Below are 20,901 nucleotides of genomic sequence, written 5' to 3' on the forward strand. Positions count from 1 at the left end.
AAAATTTATGTATGGTTTGTGGTGTTGGGATGATGAGTAGAATTTTTCTTGTTATAACTATACACCTATGTGGCCTCCAAAGGAAGAGAAGGAAAGTATTTGCAAAGCCTGTATACTTTTAGTGATTCCAATCTTCCTCTTCTTCTTCTTCTTCTTTAAATTTCCAATCTTTTAAACAAGGGAACATGAGTCTTGGTGACATATTCACAAGAATTTTTCTCATTGATTGAATTGAGCTCTTTAAATTGCAATTACTATATTCTATTACTGCATTATTCTCGGAATTTTACTCTCTTTTTTTTTCAATCTAAATGTTGGTCTATGCTTATAATGTTACATATATAGCCTAATCTTGTGTTTTCTTTTTCTTTTTTTTCCCCAGTTTCAGAGGACCCTCATGGTCAACTTCCATTTTCAACTCTAACCAGAATTCAAATAAAAGCATAAAAGAAAATGAGGTTATCAAAGGAGAGTTTTTGTCATTACCTCCCAAAATCACTTCAACATGTCCGAAGCTCAAAGTTCATGCAGCATTCAGCTGGTCCGGCCTCTCAAGACCCCCGATTCCTGATGAATCACTCCTTTATCAAGTAAAAAACACAGAACAAAAGGCCACATCACATTTAAGCAATTTTGTGTTTATGTCAATTTTGATACATCCCTAGTCGTTGGTTCTATTAATTTGTTAAAGAGAATTGTGGAAGACCCAATTATCAAGCCGGCAGGGTTAAGTCTGTTGAATCAATAACCACCTTTTTATTACTTCCTTCCCACCCGCAAAGGAGCAAATTGGCAAAGCGACAATCATTTGTCTTCACCTTGGTTATCTAGGGACCTCATCTCTGACCTTTCAATATGGTTACTGATGGGTGATGCAGGAAGCGCCTACTTAGGGCCACAAGGAGGGAGAGAGAGAGAGAGAGAGAGAGAGAGAGAGAGAGAGAGAGAGAGAGAGAGAGAGAGAGAGAGAGAGAGAGAGAGAGAGAGAGTATGCGCCTGAAGTTTTGTTTTTTTTAAAGCTATTTGTTACACGCCGCCACTGCTGGGAAGAGAACAGAAGAAGAAGAACTCGGCACTAGTTCACTTAGCTTATCTCAGAACACTTGATGTTGTGATATGGGTTCCGTGTATGGGCTGGACTGAAAGGGATGAGCTGGGGCATCAGCGGAAAGGAGGATAGTGTTGGGCCACTAACGGGCCGGCCAGGAGCATGACCCATTTTATCTCCTGCTTTAATTCCATTAAGTCTGTAGCCAACAAGGGGCAATCTTGTCTTTCTTCATTACTAGTATATCTAGCATAACATTAGCATGGGAAATCATCTAGAAGAAAAGTAAGAAAGTTGTATTATGTTTTCATCTCATTCACGGAGGAGCTCCCCTCGAAGAGAGCCTTATCATTTTCCTTTTTTTTTCTACTCAATACAGATGAATTCCATTACAGATTGTTCTAGTCCCTTCTAATTCTAATCTGATCTATTACAAGTGGTATCCAGAGCCCCTTTCCTGCCCTGTGGAAATGGCTGAAAATACTCGCATGAAAGATTTACAAGAGGGACTCAATGCCCAAAAGAAAGCTACGGAACAGCATATAAAAAATACTGATAGCCAGTTTAATACAATAGGAGTGGAAATGCTAGCTATGCGACGCCAGATGGAGGCAATGCTGAAGCAGTTTTCGGGTATGGCAGCAGACCTGCAGTGTGTGAAGACAACATTATCAGGTGAATCATCCAGAAATCATCAACACAATGAGGATCTGGAATACAATGATGCAAGAATGGTACCTCATAATTCCGACATCCAGCCAAGGCCTATTCGGTTGGATTTTCCAGTCTTCAACGATGATAACCCCCATGGATGGTTGTTTAAGGTAAAACATTTTTGTACTTATCATAGTATCCTTCATCAGCATAAAATGCGCTTACTGTCCCTTCACATGGAAGGGAAAGCACTGGTTTGGTTTGAAGATTTGCAGGAGTCTGGAAGGATAAACACGTGGGATGCTTTTGTTAAGGCATTATTAATTAGATTTGGCTCAACCACATATGATGACCCAATGGAACAGTTGGCTAAGTTGAGCCAGAAGGGTAGTGTGGATGATTATAAATCTGATTTTGAAGCCTTGTCTAATAGGCTACGTGGAGTATCTGAGGATTGCAAACTTAGTTGCTTCCTCAGTGGCCTTAAGGATGATATAAGGGTGTCAGTTAAAATGTTTACACCTACTGATTTACTCACAGCTTATGGACTTGCAAAGATGCAAGAGGAAAAAAAAATTTTGCAAAAAAAAGAACCCATACAAAAGCACACAATACCATACAGCCACACCCAATCATCAACAAACCTATTTCAAACCCACCCCACAAAACCCACCCATAGATAACAACCAACACCATCCAAAAGCCATTGTTTCCGTGCAGAAAGTTAGCCAATCTGAAATGAGAGAGCGCAGGGCTTAAGGCCTCTGTTATTCTTGTGATTCCAAGTGGTCCCCGGGTCATAAATGTGTCACTCTTAAGCTGTATTTGATTGAAGGAATTGATGAAAATTATGAACTAATAGATGTTGCTCCCACCACAGAGGCGAATCAGATTGCATTCCCACAAAACTCTTTGTCTACCGAAAACCCAGAAATCACCTTACATGCTATTATAGGGTCCTTGAACCCTAAAACTATGCGAGTGGTGGGCAAAATTGGTAGCCAACCAGTGACCATTCTCATTGATTCAGGGAGTACTCACAATTTCCTGGACCCTTCTATACTTCCCAAGCTCTCCCTCCAAGTACGAATGATAAGGTGAGGGTGAAAGTTGCAAATGGAGACCAAGTGCAGAGTGAGGGCAGAATTAAGGATGTTCCCATGGTTGTGCAAGACATGAGATTTTCGGTGGATATGTATCTCCTAGTGCTGGCCGGTTGTGATGTAGTGTTGGGTGTGCAATGGTTGCAAGGATTAGGGTCAGTTTTATGGAATTTCCAGGACCTCACCATGCGCTTTAATTATCAGGACACAGTGATCCTTTTAAAAGGGTTGCGAGGCAACACTTTGATGGAAGAAGGGGCATTTAATAGAGCTATTGCTCTGGAAAAAAAAAAGGGTTCTATTACAGCTCATTGAACAGGTTCCTCAAGCTCCAACACCTACCACAGTTCCTCAGCCCATACAACACCTCCTGGACCTATATCCTGACATTTTTCACCTCCCTTCCGGCCTACCGCCAACCAGATCTCATGACCACAATATCACCTTATTACCTGGCACTCAGCCCATTTTCGTGAGACCCTACTAATACCCCTATTTTCAGAAAGATGAAATAGAGAAAATCATAAAAGAGCTGTTGGACTCGGGTGTTATTCGACCTAGCCAAAGCCCATATTCATCTCCTGTTTTATTGGTAAGAAAGGCAGATGGCACATGGCGCTTATGTGTTGACTATCGTGCACTCAACCATGTTACAGTGAAGGATAAATACCCAATTCCGGTGGTGGAAGAATTGATGGATGAATTGATGGATGAATTACATGGTGCCAAAGTGTTTTCTAAGCTCGACTTAAGGTCGGGATATCATCAAATTAGGGTGAAACCGGAAGACATCCCTAAAACAGTATTTCGTACACATGAGGGACACTACGAATTTTTGGTGATGCCGCTCCCTCCACTTTCCAAAGCCTGATGAATCAGGTTTTTAAACCTCATTTACGGAAGTTTATTTTGGTTTTTTTTTTTATGATATTTTGATTTATAGCAGGGATGAAGCAGCTCACTTACTACACCTACAACTCACCTTTGACATTTTACGAGACAACCAGCTTTATCCAAAGCTGAGTAAATGTGAGTTTGGCTGCATGGAAATAGCATATTTGGGCCATTTAATTTCTGGTCAAGGTGTAAGGGCTGATCCGGAGAAGATTAAAGCAATGCTGAATTGGCCTCCGCCTAAATCCCTTAAGGCTTTGCATGGTTTTCTAGGCCTTACAGGGTACTACCGGAGATTTGTCAGAGGGTATGGGGGTGTAGCAGCAAAGTTGACCAGTTTGCTCAAAAAAAACTGTTTCACTTGGGATGAGGAAGCCCAGACAGCCTTTGATAACCTCAAAACAGCTATGACTGAATCTCCAGTCTTAACCCTGCCCAACTTCCAACAATCTTTTGTCATTGAATGCGATGCTTCGGGTGAGGCCATTGGGGTTGTCCTTATGCAGTCAGGGAGACCCCTTGCATTCTTTAGTCAAGCCTTAAAAGGAAGGTCTCTAAAACTCTCTACTTATGAGAAAGAATTTCTGGCGCTGGTTTCAGCAGTTCAAAAGTGGCGTCATTATCTGTTAGGCCAGCCGTTTGTTATCTAAACAGATCATCAGAGTTTGAAATTCTTGCTTGACCAAAGAGTGGGTACAGTTATGCAACAAAAATGGATCGCTAAACTCATGGGCTATGACTTTGTAGTGGAATACAAGAAGGGCAAAGAGAATGTGGTGGCCGATGCCCTATCTCGAGAAGGGGTAGATACTGAGGTGACTATATCTCTTATCTCTGTTCCTCATTGGGACTGGATGAACAAGATCAAGGCTTTATATTCTAGTGATGACAGAATTAAGGCTCTATGGGAGAAACACACACAGGGACAGCTACCACCCCCTTACACAGTGAAGAGCGACATGTTGTTTTACAAAGACAGAGTTTATATCCCTGCCGTTGCTTCTTTTATCCACAAACTATTGGATTTCTTACATGGAAGCCCCTTAGGGGGTCACTTGGGCTTTGACAAGACCCTTTATAGGGTTAAGAAGGATTTTTACTGGCCTGGCCAGAAACTAGATGTGCGCAATTTTCTCAAGGCCTGTGACATTTGCCAAACTGTCAAGGTGGATAATACCCTTCCTAGTGGCTTACTTCAACCACTACCTATCCCATCCATACCATGGACTGACATTACAATGGACTTTGTGGAAGACTTGCCCAGCTCGGGTGGTTTTAATGCCCTATGGGTGGTCGTCGACAAGTTCACCAAATATGCCCATTTCATACCTATCTCACATCCATATACTGCTAAGACCATTGCCCAACTATTCCTCAAACACATTTTCAAACTCCATGGAATGCCAAACTCCATTATCTCCGATCGCGACCCAACATTCACTAGCAAATTTTGGCAAGAGTTTCTGTCCTTACAAGGGGTTAAGTTGGCTTTCAGTATGGCGTACCATCCACAAACAGATGGTCAAACCGAAGCTGTTAACAAATGGGTGGAGAACTACTTGCCATCCTATGTCTGTGATAAACCTAAGGAGTGGTCAAAATGGGTGGTCTTGGCCGAATGGTGCTACAACTCGAGCTAGCATGCTTCAAGTAAGTTCACACCATTCCAACCACTGTATGGTTATCAACCCCCAAAGCTATCAAGTTACACAGCAGGCACAACAAGATTGGAGGAAGTAGAAGTTACCTTGCAGGAAAGAGATCAACTTTGGGCCCTATTGAAACAAAATCTGCTTAGATCCCAGGAGAGAATGAAGAAATATGCAGATAAAAATAGAAAAGAAGTGCAGTCAGACATCGGGGAATGGGTTTACCTCAAGCTCCAGCCATACCGACAGTCTTCACTTCGCCATCACCAAAGTCTGAAACTTTCACCTCGATTTTATGGTCCTTTTCAGGTCACTCACAAGATCGGTGAAGTTGCTTACCGAATCCGACTACCCCCTTCATCACAACTCCATGATGTTTTTCACATCTCACAGTTAAAGAAAAAATTGGGATCCCAAGTCAGTATCTTTCCTACTCTACCTCCCATTGACAAAAATGGCGTTATAAAACCGGAACCGGAGGAGATCCTCCACCGGAGGTTGAAGAAAGTGAAAAACTTACCGGTTGTCGAGCTATTGGTTCGCTGGACTGGTCAAACGCCGGACGACGCCTCATGGGAGCCTTACACACAGCTTTGCACCGATTATCCCCACCTTGTGGGCAAGGTGTTTTGATGGGGGGGGAGATTGTTACACGCCGCCACTGCTGGGAAGAGAACAGAAGAAGAAGAACTCGGCACTAGTTCACTTAACTTATCTCATAACACTTAATGCTGTGACATGGGTTCCGTGTATGGGCTGGACTGAAAGGGATGAGCTAGGGCATCGGCGGAAAGGAGGATAGTGTTTGGGCCACTAACGGGCCGGCCAGGAGCATGACCCATTTTATCTATTAAAGCATTAAGTCTGTAACCAACAAGGGGCAATCCTGCCTTTCTTCATTACTAGTATATCTAGCATAACATTAGCGTGGGAAATCATCTAGAAGAAAAGTAAGAAAGTTATATTCTGTTTTCATCTCATTCACGAATGAGCTCCCCTCGAAGAGAGCCTTATCATTTCCCTGTTTTTTTCTACTCAATATAGATGAATTCCATTACAGATTGTTCTAGTCCCTTCTAATTCTAATCTAATCCATTACACTATTTGTGTAAACTTATTTTCATGAATTTATTTTCCTTCTATTTAAGTTTGAATAACTTTTTTGAAAGGACCATCTTGGAAATTAAAAGTATAACCGTGGTGCCAGATTAAACAACCAAAAAAAAACCTCCGGTCCTGAGTTTCAGGTGAATATTCATGCAACCTTGTGCAAATTTCTGAGCTGTAAATTGAAATACTTCAATCACACTCTTGTACCCACTTTTATAGGAAGTTAGATGGTAAATAAGTAATGGGATCAACACTAGCCACAGATTTTGTTCAGGGATATCATCAAAAGCAGCCAAAGGTCAAATGCCAAGAAAAAAGATGACTTCGAAAGCAATAGTTATGCAACTACAAATATGCCCATACTGTGGCTGCTCTCAAAAAAGTTTAAATATAAACCAAGACGCTTAAATGTATTACAAAATAAACAGTAACATCTGATTAAAAAGAAACAACCTCCGTTCTACGTACAGGAAATGGAATATATCCTCATCAAAATTTTGTGCATTGAGCTGTGAATCTATGACCAGCCCAAAACATAGTCGAGAGCATAGATCAGGGCGAGGGAGAATGGGTAAAGTAGGAAAGCTACAAGAGCTGTCCAGAGCGGGAAATGGGTGCGGAAGCTGGCAAAGCCACCCACTACAAGGCAGACAATAACAATAACCAGCACTTCCGATGAGAAATCCCATGTCAGTCCCCTAACGTAAACAAGGGCTAAGAACACTGAGAGGCAGAGGACATTATTCATTGTTACTGCCCCATATAGCTGCATGCACCAACAAATATATGAATTAGACTCGATCACTTCAAATCAATCGATGTACAAGAGATGCAAAATATATAGTTGTAATTCTACCTATCAATAAATGACATTGATATCCATATTTTGGCTTTATTGTTTTCCTTCAGCTAAGACACCAAAACCACCATTTGGTATATATATCTTGAAACTTTGGTAATTTATCCGGCATTCCACCCTATAGAACAAGCCAATATGAAGAGTGGGGGATGAGAAACAAACCTCAGAAAATGTCAATGAGGCAGTTTGACGTTTGTCACGACTAGCAAATATAATTGCTGACACAGCTTCGCTAGAGTTGGTAGCCAAAGGCAGAGCAATGAAGGAGATGAAGAAAGCAGGAATACTGGTGGCATCAGAAAAGTTATCTACAGCATCTACCAAGGGGTCAGCAAATGCGGCAGCAATGAGAGTTCCCAGCAACAACAATAGCACTGCTTTGATAGATGTCCACCTGGAACCCCCAGCATCCTCCAATACTTCATCACTTTCATCACCCACGTACAACAGATCATGCTCTCTATCTGTGTCCTATAATAAATGAGTTTCCAAAGAAGTCAAGCATCTTGTTTGATATGAAAATCATGATTGAACACAATACAGCTCAACTTAATTACCAGGTGAAAGGCATTTAAAAACCTAAGCGTGTGAGAACGAGGACCACCAGAGGCAGTCGGTATACGCATTGTCGTTGCCCTCTTCAGCCATTTGGAAATGCACTTGACAAACTCTGTCACATCAATGTGACCATCTTGGGATGTATCAAAATCTCTCATTAATTTATCTACAGCATCATCCTTATTCAGGTCAATCTCTTCAAACCGAATTCCAACAACCAATGCTCTCAATTCACCATATGAAATTTTTTCGTCGCCATTTGTGTCTACTACAGAAAACAACCTGTCATGATATTGAACAGAAATCAGCAAATACCAGGAAAGGCTTTGTAATGGGAAAAAAACTGTTACAAGTTTTAAGAAAATCAAGATTTAACAAAAAAGACTAACTTTTTAATGCCTTCCTCATCAGGTTCACCATTATCTTTGAGCAGCCTTCCCACTGCCCGGTCTTTTAGATACCTTAGAAGTCCTAATATTACGCGCTTGTGCTTCACATAAGATAATTTCCTCCTCTGGATCCAAGGTTGAAGGACCTGCAAAAGGTTTTCCACATTATCCATCCAACAATCAATGCTCTCAATTCACCATATGCAAAAGGAGCGAGGTTGAGATTATGGTTAATGGAATGTTCCTCAACTTCAAGTTCCCTTGGCAACAACGAACAGGGAATAAAAAAATAGAAAACCTTATGGCCCAATGTGCACTGTCCCAAGTCTCTAAAGAGGAGCTAAGGATGGTGGACAATGAAGTACTTAAAACTACCTCGGGAGTACTTCATTTGAGGTGTGCTTCGGGACTTTCTTCAAAATTACTTGGCAGAAAATTAAATTTCACCACTTGCATACTGTGAGGTCAAAATCTCAATCAGATTTTATATGGAATAAGATCAAACCTAAATACATGGTATTTACATGAGATTCCCCTCTTATTTTTAAGCGGGTGTGCCAAGTGCCAAGTGTTAAACCTTTGCATCTAAAATTAAGTCATTAAACCCACACCAAGCATTTGACAGGTTATGCATATTTTTTTTTATTGGCACCGGGTGTCTGGAAAATAGCATTCTGACTAATCCCGGGGGTGCACAGACCCTTGGCAAGGAGTTTCCCGCAAGTTCATTTCGGGTAATTTAAGATAAAAATCTTACAATCCAATGGCCCATAGAAATTGTTTGCACCCAAGGAGATTTGAATCTTAGATCTAAGGGGAGCATACACCCAAGCAAAAGGCCTTTACCACTTGAGCCAACCCCTATGGGTTTTATGCATGTTAATCTCAATTTTATTTTATATGGAATAGGATCAAACCTAAATCCATGGTAATCCCTCTTTCTTATTCTTTAGCAAGTGAACCAAGTGCGAATTCTTAGCATCTAAAATTAAGTCATTAGAGCAGCACCAAGCATTTAACAGGTTAAGTGTATTAAGAAAACAAGTTTAGTTTATCAATGGTACAAGCTTTCGTCAAACCAAAAAAATAGCTCAATAGTTTGGTGTTGTCAAGCTTCTGAAGGGGCCAGAGTTCACTTCCCTTATAAAACCCCGAAGTAAAACTCTTGCCATCCCCAAACTTGACTTCAACCATTTATTAATTAAAACCAGCAGTTTTAACAATCTGATCATGGACCAGTTTGGTTGCCTATCAGGTCCATAAGATAAACTAGAGCCCAAAAGCACGGCTTCCATTCTAACCAGCTAGAATACAGGTTTAATAACTCTGTCTAAACCCTCAGTAGAACAAATTTCCAAAGTTTCCACATCAGACAAAAAGGGCCATCCAAAATGATCCAAAGGAGAACGGAAAATTTAGATAAGGATGGATAATGAAACTGTACGGAAAATATAATTATGGCATATACACACTTACTTGATAAAGACAATAGGAAATCAATAGTAGGAGAGAGACAATAAGTGCAATCAAGATTGCCAAGTGCCTTCCTGAGGTTGAACTGAGGACTTGTGGTATTTGAACAATTAAAAATGGGATGACAGAAATCACCATAATCATTGCAGCATAGCTAGTCCAGATATCAGTACTAACACCCGATTCTGCAACCATGGGGATTTTATTGGGTCATGAATCCATGTAACACGTTTAATCCTACAGTTACAGAGCAGTTCACTCTACAGGAAACATAAACAAACGATTCAGATGTCTAGGATAATAACTTAAACATCCATTCATGACTCTCACAAGTTCACAAGGCAACACAGTTCGGTGGATGGCATAATTTATGCATGTCTACCACATATCAGGTGGGTCCCATGTATACTTGCCTCAGGATCACATTAAAAAGGAGATATTATTGATATAGTTACAGATAAGGGACTACACACTAAAAACCAAAGGACATACATACCCGTTAAATTAAACCCTTTTGTATCTTGTGCATCTTGTGCAACTCCATCAACAAGGTCGCACTTGCCAACAATAACACATGTTCCCCATATTATCGTAAGAAGCATAACAGTTGAACCAGCTAGCAAGCCCATACCAACAGAAACTTGACTTTGAGCAGTTTCTGTGCTTCCTGAAAGACCGGATACTATACAAGGCAAGAGATTATAAGAAGCATTAGAAAATCAATCGAAATGTGGGGAATTTTCAATGGCTCTGACATATAAAATGCAGTAAGAAAGAGAGAGATAGTAGAGTCAAATTTATCGAAGATAAAATCTTGATTGATAAACAAACAGAAAGAAAATATTTACACAAAACGATAACATAAGAACACCAATCGGTAACCGGTCAGACCTATTTAGCACAATGAACCAACAAGAGCGTATGACATCTAAGCAAACTAAAATTAGCAAATTTTGGAGAAGTTTGAGGTTTAGCTCACACCCTAAGTGAGCTATGACAAAAACAATGATAAGTAAATTTTTTTTTTTTTAATGTCGAGAAACCTCTTCAAGATCCCTTCGGACCAAAACAATAAGTAAATTAATGGTTAAATGACTATCATCATTTCTATTTTATTTTTACTTTTGAAGGATAGAAAACAACCAGGAAAGCTTCAAGACTTCTTAACACTACCAAAATTCAGTAACAAACTCCTAGTTCTTTCGAATTATCCAAGAAGTTCCATTTTAAGCCTGCCTAAGCAGGTTTGAAGCCTTTTTAGCAAAACCTAATAGGAAAACAAAACAGCATTATTTAGGTCTTGTTATAGATGAGATGAGTTGAAATAAAAGTTGAAAATTGAATAAAATATTATTATTATTTTGGAATTTTAAAAAGCTGAATTATTTATTTTATTTTGTATGAAAATTTGAAAAAGTTATAATAAGTAAATGAGATAAAATGAGTTGAAAAGTTTGAAAAACAAACGAGTTAGCGTCCTTGTTTATTAGTCGGCAACAAATGAGCAAACTGTTTGAATTTCCTACACCATATTTGCTCACCTTCTCCACCGAACTCTTACTACTCAATCCGTATTTCGACCCGGTCTTTTATTCTTATTTTATTCTTACGCTTATGCCAATATGAAAAAAAGGGTAATGATAGGCTTCTCACAATTTTACTACTCCCTTATCACTCTAGTGCATTTGAAATTTTTATTTTTTTTATTTTTTTCTTGTAAGTATTTTTTTAACATTCTTAATCAATAAAAAAAATTAAGAAAATATCTAATTTCATTAATATTCACTTCTTTAATCATTAATTAAAAATAAAAAATAAAAAAATAAAAAAAGTAATAAAATGGTAGTAAAAGACTAGTAAGTCTATTATTATTCAACAAAAATGAAATAAAAAAATGTTTTGAGTCCCGAATTCGAGATCCAAAGTTTACTGAATTGGTTTTTTTCTTTTCTTTTTTTTAACTTAGAGATTAATTAAATATTTTTTAGTAATTTTGTAAAATTTTTTATTTTAAAAAATATATATATTTAAGAATATAAAAAAATGAATGAATTTTTTTTTTTTTAAAAATGGCCTGATTCGGTGGTTATTCGGGACAAAAGTTTCGGTATAACTACTCAATGAAATACCATACACGGAATCTAGGCCCAAAAGTTGAAACGACTCAACTTAGGTCAGGAAGTGTTGGGTTTGGAATCAGAAGTACCGTGACAGTTTAAAGAACGGGAAGGGCAGGTGGGGAAGCAAACTGAATCAGAGTATTTTATAGACGAGTTTTGCTATATACAAGCAAAGTCGTGTACTAATCTATGTATCAATACTAATTCATTCCTATTTAAATTTTAAATTAGCATTTTTTTCAATAAAATTTACTTTTTATCCAATCACAATAAATTGGTGCACATATTAGTGCACAATTGTACTTGCAACTAAACTTTTTCTTTATAGACATCTCCACGTAATCACAGCAAGAATATTCTTTTTTTTTCTATATATAAAAGATTTTTAATAAAAAAAAATTTAGTTATAAGTATATAATGTAATGGGTTAAAAAGTAAATTTTATTAAAAATAGTATCAATTTATATTTAACATATAAATAAATTAATATTGATAAGCAAATTAGAATACTACTTCTAACAAAACTCTTTTAAAATCTTTTAAAAAATTTGTTTCTGTTAGAAAGTTTTATAGGGCGAGAAGAAAAAATTTAACAGATAGGATCCAAAAAAAAATTTTTTTTCTTTTTCCTTGTGATCAGTCTATCTTATATTTAGTTGCTGAGAAAATATAAAGAATTTTGTTATATATAATTAAAGTCACGTACGTTATATACGTATCAATATTCATTCGTTATTATTTAAAATTTAAATTATTATTATTTTTAATAAAATTTATTTTTTAACTAATTATAATAAATTAGTATACATATTAGTAGATAATTATACTTGTAACTGATTTTTCTAAATATAAAAGATAGAAAAAAAAACGAAGAAAGAAACTCGACAATTTGACATTAACTTCGGAGTTATAAAATTATTTTCTTCCGCTTTTCAACACACAAACAGACCAAAGAAACAAAAAGAAAAAATAGATCCAAATTACAATTTTTCCACAAAATAAATAGAGAAAAATCGAAAAGTGAATAAAAGTGCGCACCGAGAATAAGCATGGCATCCGGAAGGGCGCCGAGGATTGGAAGGAACAAACCGCCAATAATACCGGGGCCAAGAATCTCCAACAAGAGCTCGCTGCCTTTGGACAAATAGGTGGCGGAGAGGAACATGAGGTAGCCATAGACGACGATGAGGAAGATATTTCCAAGGACGGTGGTGGTGCACGGCAAGAACCCGTAGGTCTGCTCGCAAGTGGACTCGGCAGAGAAGGAAGAGGACCGGTTGAGAGCGAGGTAGGGCGGGCCACGAAGCTGGTGGACCCCATCGGAGACTAGATCAGAAGATAAAGAGAAGGACGTAGGGTGGGTGATGAAGCGGCCATAGAAGGGATCGCACAAGATTAGGAAGAAGAGGAGGAGGAAGGAGAGGGTTAGATGCTTGGACACGGCCCTAGACATCTGAGAGTAGTGAGAGCTTTCTGGAGTTGTTTTGTGCGGACATGATCATCATCCATGCATACATACATATATGAGAGGATGAAAGCTTACGTGTCAGGAGACTGAATTATTTGAACATAAAGGGCAAAACTTAAGCCACCGCTGGCTTCTTTCTTTTTTTTTTGGTTTTTTTTTTTTTTTTTTGAATGATATAGAAAAATTAAGAAAAAAAATTATTTAATATTATTATCAATTTTTATATTTTTTTAAATAATTAAAAATATTATAAAAAAAATTCTAGAGCCAGCGGTGCCCCAGCCATATCGCAAATGGGGAACATCTTTAACGTTTTTCCCATTTTGGATGCCTATTTAATGAGTCTGGCTCGGAATCCCACAGAGAAAGGAAAATTATTTAAAATTTGAATAATTCATAATGACAAGAGAAAAGACATACTTCCATCCGTGAACTTTATTTTTCGTTTTTACCATTGCAAGTAGGTGGGGGAGAGGGAACAATCAATATTAGCAGCAGAGTTTTGCTATTTATAAATCTATATATTATATATAATAATTTTTTTAATTTTTTTTAGATTTAGATTTTTTAAATTAATTTAATTATTTTACTTATTATCTATATATTAATATTTAATAAAAATAAAATATAAAAAATACATTAATGTGTGTATTTATATTTAAAATTTTTTTGTTAGGAGTAACAGGGCGAGAACGTCGTGGGTGATGAAAGAGTGGGGGCAGCATTAAGTGACAGTAATGGCCCAGTACGTACACATCTAAAGGACTCAGTGATTTGATGGGGGGAATGGACGTGTTACGGGAAAGAGAAGGGCGAAAGTCCAATCTAGATTACAAATTAATTACATACAAACGACAACACCTAATTAAAGAGTCGTGATATGATATCCTTACCATCTTTTTATTATTATTATTATTCACTGAAGATATCCTTGCCATCTAATCATAATTAATTTACAATTCTTAATAAAATAATAATAATAGGACTTTCTAAATATTTGAAAACATTAAATCATAATAAAAGTTAAACTTAAATGATAAAAATTATATTATTTTAATAGACAATGCTAGTAGTACAAATAGACAATAGATGAAATTAACCGATACAGGGTAAATGATTTTTTTTTATTTTTTCTTCTTTTTTTAATTATTTTTATACAATTTTAAATATTTAAAAATAATAATAATAAATATCAATTCACTAATATTTACTTCTTTAATTATTAAATAAAAATAAAATAAAATAATTCTATCGATCATTTTCTTCGATCAATTTTATGGATTTAATTATCATTTTCTTATTTTAATTCATAATTGTAAATAAATTGTTAAGAAGTAGTAGGTCAATCACTTTTGCCGAGCAGAATTGTTAAAAGCGTATGTTTTGTTCTGGAATAAATCTTCTCAACCTCCCAACTCCCCAACATCGCACCTCTTTTTTATTTTTTAATATTTTTTTAATATTTTTTTTTGAATTTATTTTTTTTAATTAATTTAATTATTTTATTTATTATTTATATATTAAATAATAAATAATAAATAAAATAATAAAAATTAAAAAATAAGTGGAGTGTTGGGGGGTTGGAGGGTTGTGTAGCATGACTCAAAAAAAAAAGGCTAAACTTATGAAATAAGAAATAAGAAAAATAAAATAGAGATTTGGGTTCGTCTAGCTTTCAAATGAGTTTGTTCCTCGTGTTTGATCATCTGAATCCTCTGTGTTTTTTCATCTTCATACTCGTTTGAGCCAATTCCATCATTTTACTAGTATAGAAGCTCTATATAGAAGAATAAAAGAAGTGCGCCACAACTTGTAATAAGAAAGAAATAAAATACTCGTTGAAAATCTAAAATAGGGCTCGGCATCGTGTTTCGTCATCCTGTACGTCTAGGATTGTGGATCTCTATTTTCTTAAGTATTTTTATGTGGATCTTCTTCGTCGATAGCTTTATCAAGTATTAGTAAAGTTTTTTCTTTTCTCAGTCTACATTTATGCTTCCTCTTATTAGATTCAAAATTTGTTTTTCTAATTTCTTAAACTCTTATTTTCTATAATTGCTTTGTCAAAGTCTCTCATTTGGTACAAATGCTCAATGAGTTTTGACAAGCCTTTGAGTATTCTAAATACAGAGGAGAAGGAATGAGGATCTGATTGGGGAAATGGGACAATTGTCTAAAAGTTGAAATTGTGTCGTTTTAATTTTTTTACGCCAATGCCGTTTGTCTCAAGCTTATACACACCGACTGCTTATAGTTTTTTTAATGTATTTTTAAAAAAATTAAAAATTATAATATTATTAAAAAATAATTCTTTAATCTTTAAAAAAAAAAAAAAAACAAAAAAGAAGAGGAGAAGAAGAAGAGCAAAATCTCCCAGCAACAGCTGAAAGGGTCAATATCATTTTCCTGTGTTCTGTGGGCGTTGGGGGCTAGATGTGGTGTCTGTATTATTATCTTCTGCGGGCGGTGGGGGCAAGATGTGGTGTCTGTATTATTATTGTGGGTGGTGTCAGGGATCCCACTGGCTCCTGAATCTCGAGTTTTTTTTTTTTTTTTTTTAATTTAATATCATTTTTTTAATATTTTTTAAAAAAATTATGATATTAAATTTATTAAAAAAAAAAAAACTTCGAACCCATCAGGATTGCTATTATTTCCTATTATTAATATTAGCCGCTGACATTCATCACGTGCATACAATCATTACTATGCCCCCTCACCCAGGCCTCTCCTGAGGGGTCAAAAATGTTCAAACCACCCATATCTAATTGGGCCCTACCCCTTCGTACCCGATAAATAATGCAACTACCTACGTAACCCAAACATGGGAAGTTAGATTTAACTAAAATCAATTTTATTAAAATTAATTCAGTTAAATTTAATTTTAATTTTAATTTAACATGTAAATATTTAATTTTTAAATTTTTAAATTTATCTTAATTTTAATTTTTTTATACTTAAAATCTATAAATTTTTTTTAACTTAACTCTTTATACATAAGATCTACAATTAATTTTAGCTTCCTATAAATACATCTAAACGCAGTTTAACATCTAAATTAATCATAAGTGGACCTCATAAAATTCATTTTGTCATCTTAACTCACTACTATTCATAAAAAATTCAACTCATATAAACTTTATTCAACATCTAAACAGAGTCTAAGACTCACAATTCCGAATTAGCTACGTTATTTTAGAGTGATCTTAGATAATTTATGAATAATAATAATAAATGTTAATAAAAAATAATGAATAATTTTTGAATAATAATGAAATAGTCTAATTACTTATTAACCAAACATAATGTACCATATGATCTCCCTCGATTTTGAAAGGATTTTGTTATCCATATGCATATGTTACATATCACATTTGTTTTTATTTTTTTCTATTAAATTAATTAAGTTTTTTAACTCATCATTCTTACACCATATACTTGTTAAGAGAAAACAAAATTATAAAAATAAAAAATAAAAGTAGGTGCTGTGAAAAAATAGTGAGTATAATTTTTCACTTTCCATCCATTCTACTTCTAAGAAATAAAAAATAAATTAAGCCCCTTAAATTATTATTGTAAGAGTCTAATGTCTCCAATAGAAGATAGATAAATATATAAATTGAAAAAATGAGATTTTGTACTTATTTAAATATATTCAAGTGTCTTTATCGTTTCCAGACTCCAAAGTTGATGGGATTCCTTATGGGGAGAAAAGGCCATGTTTAGGTTGGATTTTAATGCTGAGAAGTGATGAGGCATGTTGTTAATAATAATGAAAAGTAAGTAAAAAATATCAATAAAATATTAAATAATAATAAAAATAAATAAATAATAATAATAAAATAATAAATAATAGTAGAATATGTTGAGAAGGGCTAAGAGCTAAACACATTTTAGGTGCTTGAGTAAATTATGCATGTGCTAAGTAACGTGACAACGAAGGTGCATTAGTTTAGTTTAGTGCAACTACTTTTTCTTTTTCTTTTTTTTTTTTTAAATATATTCAAGATATTCAAGAAAGAAAAGAAAAGGTGCATTCTTTTCGATACCTATAGCATCATTCTTAAAAAACATATATTCCAAAAGTAAAAGCGCACCAACAAATTGAATAAAGCGTTTGTTAACTAATTATTGTATAATCATGCAAATCAATGGTAAAATAAATAAATAATTAACCATTAATATAATTATTATAGTAAGTGGGCCAATTAAAAGTGTTACTATTTTAATTATTATCCTAATTCAATTCTGTAGCGTTACCACGTTTATAAAAGTAAGGTTTTTTTTTTTATTCAATATTATTTCATTTCATACGCAAAGTATATAATGGTTCTTTAATATAAATATATATATGTTCATCATCTATTTTTTATCATCTTTTTAACATATCATGATATGACATTAAATGATAGGTTCACAAATAAAATATAATAAATAGTCTCTAATCATCTAATACTATATCATAAGATGATAAGAAGATGAGAAACATTGAGATGATAAGTAGTATTACAATATTAGCCTCTCGAGATTTGAAACTTTTAGAAGTTTTTAAAATTTATTAATATTTGAGTGAGTTTTTCATAAATTACATACTCAATAAATATTGAATGATTTACTGTGTTGATCTCCTTTTCAATTTGATCATAGAATATGAATAGAAACTCTATAAAATTTAAATCCAATCTAGGGGTGTAAAAAAAAAACCGGCAAACCGAAAAACCGGCCCGGACCAAACCGGACCAGACCGGTTGTGCCGGTTTTGGATTGGTTCGGTCCGGAACCGGTTTTCATAAATGAAAAATCGGCCGGAATCAATCCAGTTTCGGTTTTGATTAGTTTTGGACCGGACCGGACCGGTATTATTTATATATTAATATTATATATAATATATTTTATATTATATATAATTTTTAATCACATAAAAAATAATCACATATATACTAATACTAATATTCTAATATAGATTATAGTTATACTCATACTAATATAGTTATACTAAATCATCAAAACTAATACTAACATATAGCTATACTAATAGTCTAATATTAATACTATTATATTGTCTAATATATTATATAACTATAACTAATACTAATATATATATACTAATACTAATCGTCTAATATAGGATTATAGCAGATTTTTTTTTACACTAGATTTCTTATTTTATTTTTTGTTTTATAGCAGTTTTTTATATAGCGAATTTTGTTTATATAACAGATTTTTTTTTTTTATAAACCAGATTTTTTATAGTAGAATTTTTTTACATAGCAGATTTTTTTTGCAAAGCAGATTTTTGTAAATGGTAAACAGAATTTTTTAAATCAGTTTTTTCTTTTAAACTGAATTTTTATAAAAAATTTATATTTTATTAAAACCGAAAAACCGGACCGGAAACCGGTAAAACCGGAATACCGGTTTAGGAGGAAAATCGGTGCGTAATCGGTTTTAAAAAATACAAAATCGATATCTACCGGTTCGGTCCTCAATTTTGTACAAAACCGGACCGAACCGGACCGATTACACCCCTAATCCAATCTCATAGTCTTGACAAGCTGGTCCCCTTTTTATTCTTTCGAGAGGTTATTTTCAAGAGTAGTGCTACAAGTATATATAAATAATATACTTTTTAAGTACCAAAATTATTTTGTCATTTTTTTTTTAAATTTAAATTTTAAATTTCAAATTTTATAATTTTAGTATATCAATAGCTGACATGTATAGAAATATTTTTTATTTTTTTTATAAATTCTTTACATGTATAGATCTTCTGCAATTCTTTGAGAACAGAAACAACTTATATATATATTATTGAACAATCACGTACCAATTAGGGATGTTTAGAAATAGTTTTCATCACATCTCATCCTATCTTATTTACTTCTTAAAAATAATAATTTCAAATAATGATCATTACAATTTTTTTCAAACGAATTATTATTATAATTTTTCTAAACTTTCGTACAAAAACAATTCAATTTTTTTTAAATTACAAAAGTAAATTTATATTTTAACAATATTTTAATTTTATAATATTTTTTATTTAATTTTTTCTTTCTCATTTTTTAAAATTTCATAAAACATAACTCAAATCATCTCATTACTATTTATAAACTACTTTTTTTACTATTAACAAAATTATCTCATCCGCATTCCTTAACATTAGAAAATCCCTACATCATTGACTTTAACGTGCGAACACAACTTTTCCTCCTTTAATGTGCGGACACAACTTTTCCTCAACATAACCTGTGGCAATGCGAAGAATATGCTCCACACTCCACAGTGAAGAGAGAACACGATCTTTGTTTGGAGGTGCCGACTTCGATGGTTGATTGGCATCCAAATGTCGGCCTCATCTCTTGGATCATATATATCAGCAGCATATATATGGCGCCAAATAATGAAAGGTTGTTGCATGCATCGAAATCAAGTAGAGGTTGGTTGGATGCGTTGAAAAGTGGATAGCATGCTAGCTAGCTAGCTGGCCTCGGCGGGACTACACTTTTTTTTTTTAAGTGGGGAGCAAACTTATGACAATATATGAAAGTCGTCAAGTTCTGTTATTGATTAGAGTAAGAAATATATAAGAGTGCAGTTATGTGAAAACGATTTGGCAGCGGCACCTATGATAAGAAAAGACAATGTACTTTTAATTTAGTTTACATGAATGATTGGCTGAAAAAATATTAAATTATAAAAGAGGGAGAAAACTTACCAAGGATGAAACTACTTGATATTATTTATCTTAGGTCCAAATTCGAATGTTGTACTAGCATCCTTGTAGCTAGGTGTACGTATTTATGTGAACATGGGTCCTACTCTGCATCCTAGCTAGCGTGCCACTTGTTATGGTAGCAGAACATCATGATTTAAGGGTCCTCATAACGAGAATACATATAATTTTTGAAAATTTTCACTTTTTTTTAAAAAGATATTAAATATAAAATAATTTTTAATTTTTAATTTTTCCTTTACCATTATAATTTTTATAAAATTTAAAATAAAATATAAAATTACTATATTTTTTTTTAAACTTCAAAAAGAATTATATTTAAATAGATTTTTAACTTTAAAATATTTTTACCAAACTTTTTCTCTATCTATTTTTAAAATCCAATAAAAAAATTTCAATCAAAATATTAATTTAGAGTCAAGATTCTAGCTAGCTTAACGGTATGGTCCAACGTCCGTGCGTCGACTTACATACAATATATAATAGCTTAACGGTCTTGATCAACAAAAGCGATCAGCATGCACCGCGTTATGAACAAGTCCAAAGACTCCTACATGATTATTCGATTGAATCTGTCAACCTTTTGCTCCTGATGAATAACATGGAAGTCTTCAAAGGGCCATACAAAACTTCATGTACGTAACGATCGAGCTAGCTGCATGCAATGCAGGATATTATATTATACGTGGCCTCTCCTATAACCTCGGATATTTCGACAAAATTTACGAAGTCAAATGTTCTAGTCTTTTTCAAGGCCTGCATGTGACATTAATCTTCTTGTTGTAAAATCTGCACAAAGCAGCTTGAATCATATGTGCATAGTTATGGCTGTGAATTGTC

At 34.4% G+C, this 20,901-nt stretch overlaps 1 protein-coding gene across 1 annotated transcript; it reads right to left on the reverse strand.

The window, feature by feature from the left end:
• Positions 1-6,762: 6,762 nt before the first annotated feature.
• Positions 6,763-13,372, reverse strand: LOC122281632 (sodium/calcium exchanger NCL-like). Its single transcript, XM_043093319.1, has 7 exons — positions 12,896-13,372; positions 10,234-10,419; positions 9,741-9,922; positions 8,265-8,410; positions 7,875-8,157; positions 7,480-7,788; positions 6,763-7,224 (listed from the first exon to the last, which is right to left on the reverse strand). The coding sequence occupies exons 1-7, from the start codon at positions 13,308-13,310 to the stop codon at positions 6,976-6,978; spliced, it is 1,770 nt and encodes a 589-aa protein (XP_042949253.1). The 5' UTR covers positions 13,311-13,372; the 3' UTR covers positions 6,763-6,975.
• Positions 13,373-20,901: the final 7,529 nt, after the last annotated feature.

This window comes from Carya illinoinensis, chromosome 11 (genome assembly GCF_018687715.1).
Source record: "Carya illinoinensis cultivar Pawnee chromosome 11, C.illinoinensisPawnee_v1, whole genome shotgun sequence".
NCBI classification, from domain to species: Eukaryota; Viridiplantae; Streptophyta; class Magnoliopsida; order Fagales; family Juglandaceae; genus Carya; species Carya illinoinensis.